The sequence below is a fragment of the Portunus trituberculatus genome, chromosome 38 (assembly GCF_017591435.1).
Source record: "Portunus trituberculatus isolate SZX2019 chromosome 38, ASM1759143v1, whole genome shotgun sequence".
Lineage (NCBI taxonomy): Eukaryota > Metazoa > Arthropoda > Malacostraca > Decapoda > Portunidae > Portunus > Portunus trituberculatus.
In genome coordinates, this window is record NC_059292.1 from 11,681,190 (window position 1) to 11,683,689 (window position 2,500).

The following is a 2,500-nucleotide window of genomic DNA, read 5'->3' on the forward strand; positions in this document are numbered from 1 at the left end:
TGGAGATCAAAGCTTTGTGTCAAACTCTATCAAAACCTTTTGATATGTCTAAAGCAACATCAAAAGTTTCACCAAAATTTTTAAAAGAGGATGATCAAGACTCAGTAAGGAAAGCCAGGAGATCACCAGTGGAACAGCCTTGATGGAAGCTATACTGACGATCAGATAGAAGATAGTGAAGTAACAGATGTTTATGAAACGTGTGTGTGTGTGTGTGTGTGTGTGTGTGTGTGAATGTTACATCACGGAGTGAGGACCGATGGCATTACCTGAGTCAATATGGATAAGGGAACAAACCTATATAAAAAAAAATATATGTTATAAATAATAAGAGTACAATGAAAAATGGCAGTCATGTCACCAAAGCGCAGATAACAGATGGAGCTGAAGATTGAGTGACTAGATCTCAAGAGTAAAGCACATGGCGCAGCGGAAGGCCAGAGGGATGAAATTCAAGTCTACATCAAAACTTGGCAAACTAGGCACTAGGCATATATATATATATATATATATATATATATATATATATATATATATATATATATATATATATATATATATATATATATATATCTCCATGAAATGATGATTATATTAAGAAAAATTGAATATATATGTAACTATAGTTTATTAAAAACGAAACGCGTTTGCCAACATCAGCAATCAGAATACATTTCAAAGTTTATTCGCATTCCAGGTACGAATAGCATCGTCATTACAACTCCCATCCTTTTTTCATCGCATCAAAGTTAACCTCTGCTTGTAGGTCAAATAAATGAATAAAGTAAAATAAATGCGTAGATAAAATTAATAAACTAATACTACTAACCTTCAGGTTCTGAGTGCACTGCAGGTCCTCGGTGCTAGGCTGCCTCCTCCGCCCCACCTGTAGAATGACAGCGTGCGGATGCTGCGTGGCAAAGGGCGGGGCCTCGGCGAAGAGCTCGTATAGCAGTGTGCCGTACATGTACACGTCAGACTGCTGGGTGGGAGAGGCGGCCACCGTAACATGCGGCGGGACCACCTGCAGCGTCCTCATCATCTGGGGAAGGAGGAGTATAGGGAGGGTTACTTACTGGCTAGAGTGGTAGTGAGATGACTGCCCATGAGACACGAAGGTAATGGTAAATTAAGTAAACTGCTGAAAACTATTGACTGAAGTAAGAAATCATTTCAGTTTGAATTTACCACAAACATCTAAAAAAATTACAACAATGAGTTTGAGTTGTGGGAGGACCTGAAAACAGGAATGCACATAATGTAATTAATAAAGAAGGAGAAACTATGTACATATGTATTTAGAACTACGTACCTCCGGGGGCAGGTAGGTGAGAAGACCCTGAGCCAGGTAGCCGGTGTGTTCCCCAACCGGGCTGGACTCCGCCATGCTGTGATCAAGGAGGGACAGCTTTATCTTGGCCTCCAGGAACACATTGCGCGAATTGAGACGACCATGGATGATCCCACGGGAGTGAAGGTACGACATGGCTTGCGCCACCTGCCGGGAGGAGCTGGTGAGTTGTGGATGCGGACGGCAAGATGGTTGGGAACATACGAGGAGACTTATAAGACAAAACATCTTGATTATAATGAACAAGATTACGTGATGATAATGGAAAAGAGAAGTGGTCAGGTGGCGTGCGCGTTGTTCTGAGACGTAGAGAAAAAAGACTTTACCTGACGGGCGATGTTGACTCTGGAGGGATATGGAATGGAACCACGTGAGGAGGTGTGCTGGTGGAGGGACATCCCGCGCCGCACGCCCGTCACGATGGCCAAATTAGGTGGCGCCATACTCGCGCCCATGAAGAGGACGATGTTCTCGTGACGAATCATAGAGAGGCTCGCCACAAGTTCCCAGAAGCGACGTTCAGTTGTTCCGTGCGTGCCGTCGAAAGTGTGGATCATGACATCACCGTGCCATCGGCCTCTGCAACACGACGCAATGATGGATGCAGCACAGACATGCATAGGACAAGTTGTTTCACTCCGAAACACAAGACTTAAAAGGCCAGATGTGCTGGCGTACGTACCTATATATGTTGGTTGTTGACCCGCGGCGGAGTACGTGGCCAAAACGAAGCTGATCCCAAGGAATCGCCCACTCCGCCAGAGGATCGTGGGCGGCAGCGGCGGTCGTGGACGATCCCGAGTCTCTCCTCTCCTCCAGAACTAATGGAGGCACCCTCACCTCAACAGGCTCCTCCTCCTCGAATCCGCTTTCCTCTCCAGTGCTCTCTTCCCGGCTCGAGGATCCCGGCCGAGACATCCTGCGGGCACTCGTTACTATGGGAGTGGTAGAACGACCGCCACATCCACCTTCCTGCGGCGTGGTGAGGGTCTGGGGCGGAACGGGAGGGAAGCCATCGTCCTGACTGATAGTCTTGCCGCGGGATAGCCGTCGCCGACGTTCTGCCGCCTGTGTAGAGAAGCGGCCGTCCAGCGTCCTCCGCAAGTGGTCTGCAGGCAGAGACATACGGGGCCGAGTGGATGGCGTTGT

At 47.2% G+C, this 2,500-nt stretch overlaps 1 protein-coding gene across 1 annotated transcript in view; it reads right to left on the reverse strand.

Moving 5' to 3' along the window:
* Positions 1 to 2,500, reverse strand: part of LOC123514721 (kinase suppressor of Ras 2-like) — a 26,332-nt gene that overhangs the window by 2,706 nt on the left and 21,126 nt on the right. The window contains exons 2-5 of the mRNA XM_045272791.1: positions 2,034 to 2,500; positions 1,678 to 1,930; positions 1,313 to 1,498; positions 830 to 1,042 (exon numbers count right to left, since the gene is read on the reverse strand). The exon at positions 2,034 to 2,500 is cut by the window's right edge and continues 652 nt beyond it. Of these exons, the coding sequence (XP_045128726.1) occupies positions 830 to 1,042; positions 1,313 to 1,498; positions 1,678 to 1,930; positions 2,034 to 2,500 (1,119 nt within the window). The remainder of the gene's footprint in view (positions 1 to 829; positions 1,043 to 1,312; positions 1,499 to 1,677; positions 1,931 to 2,033) is intronic.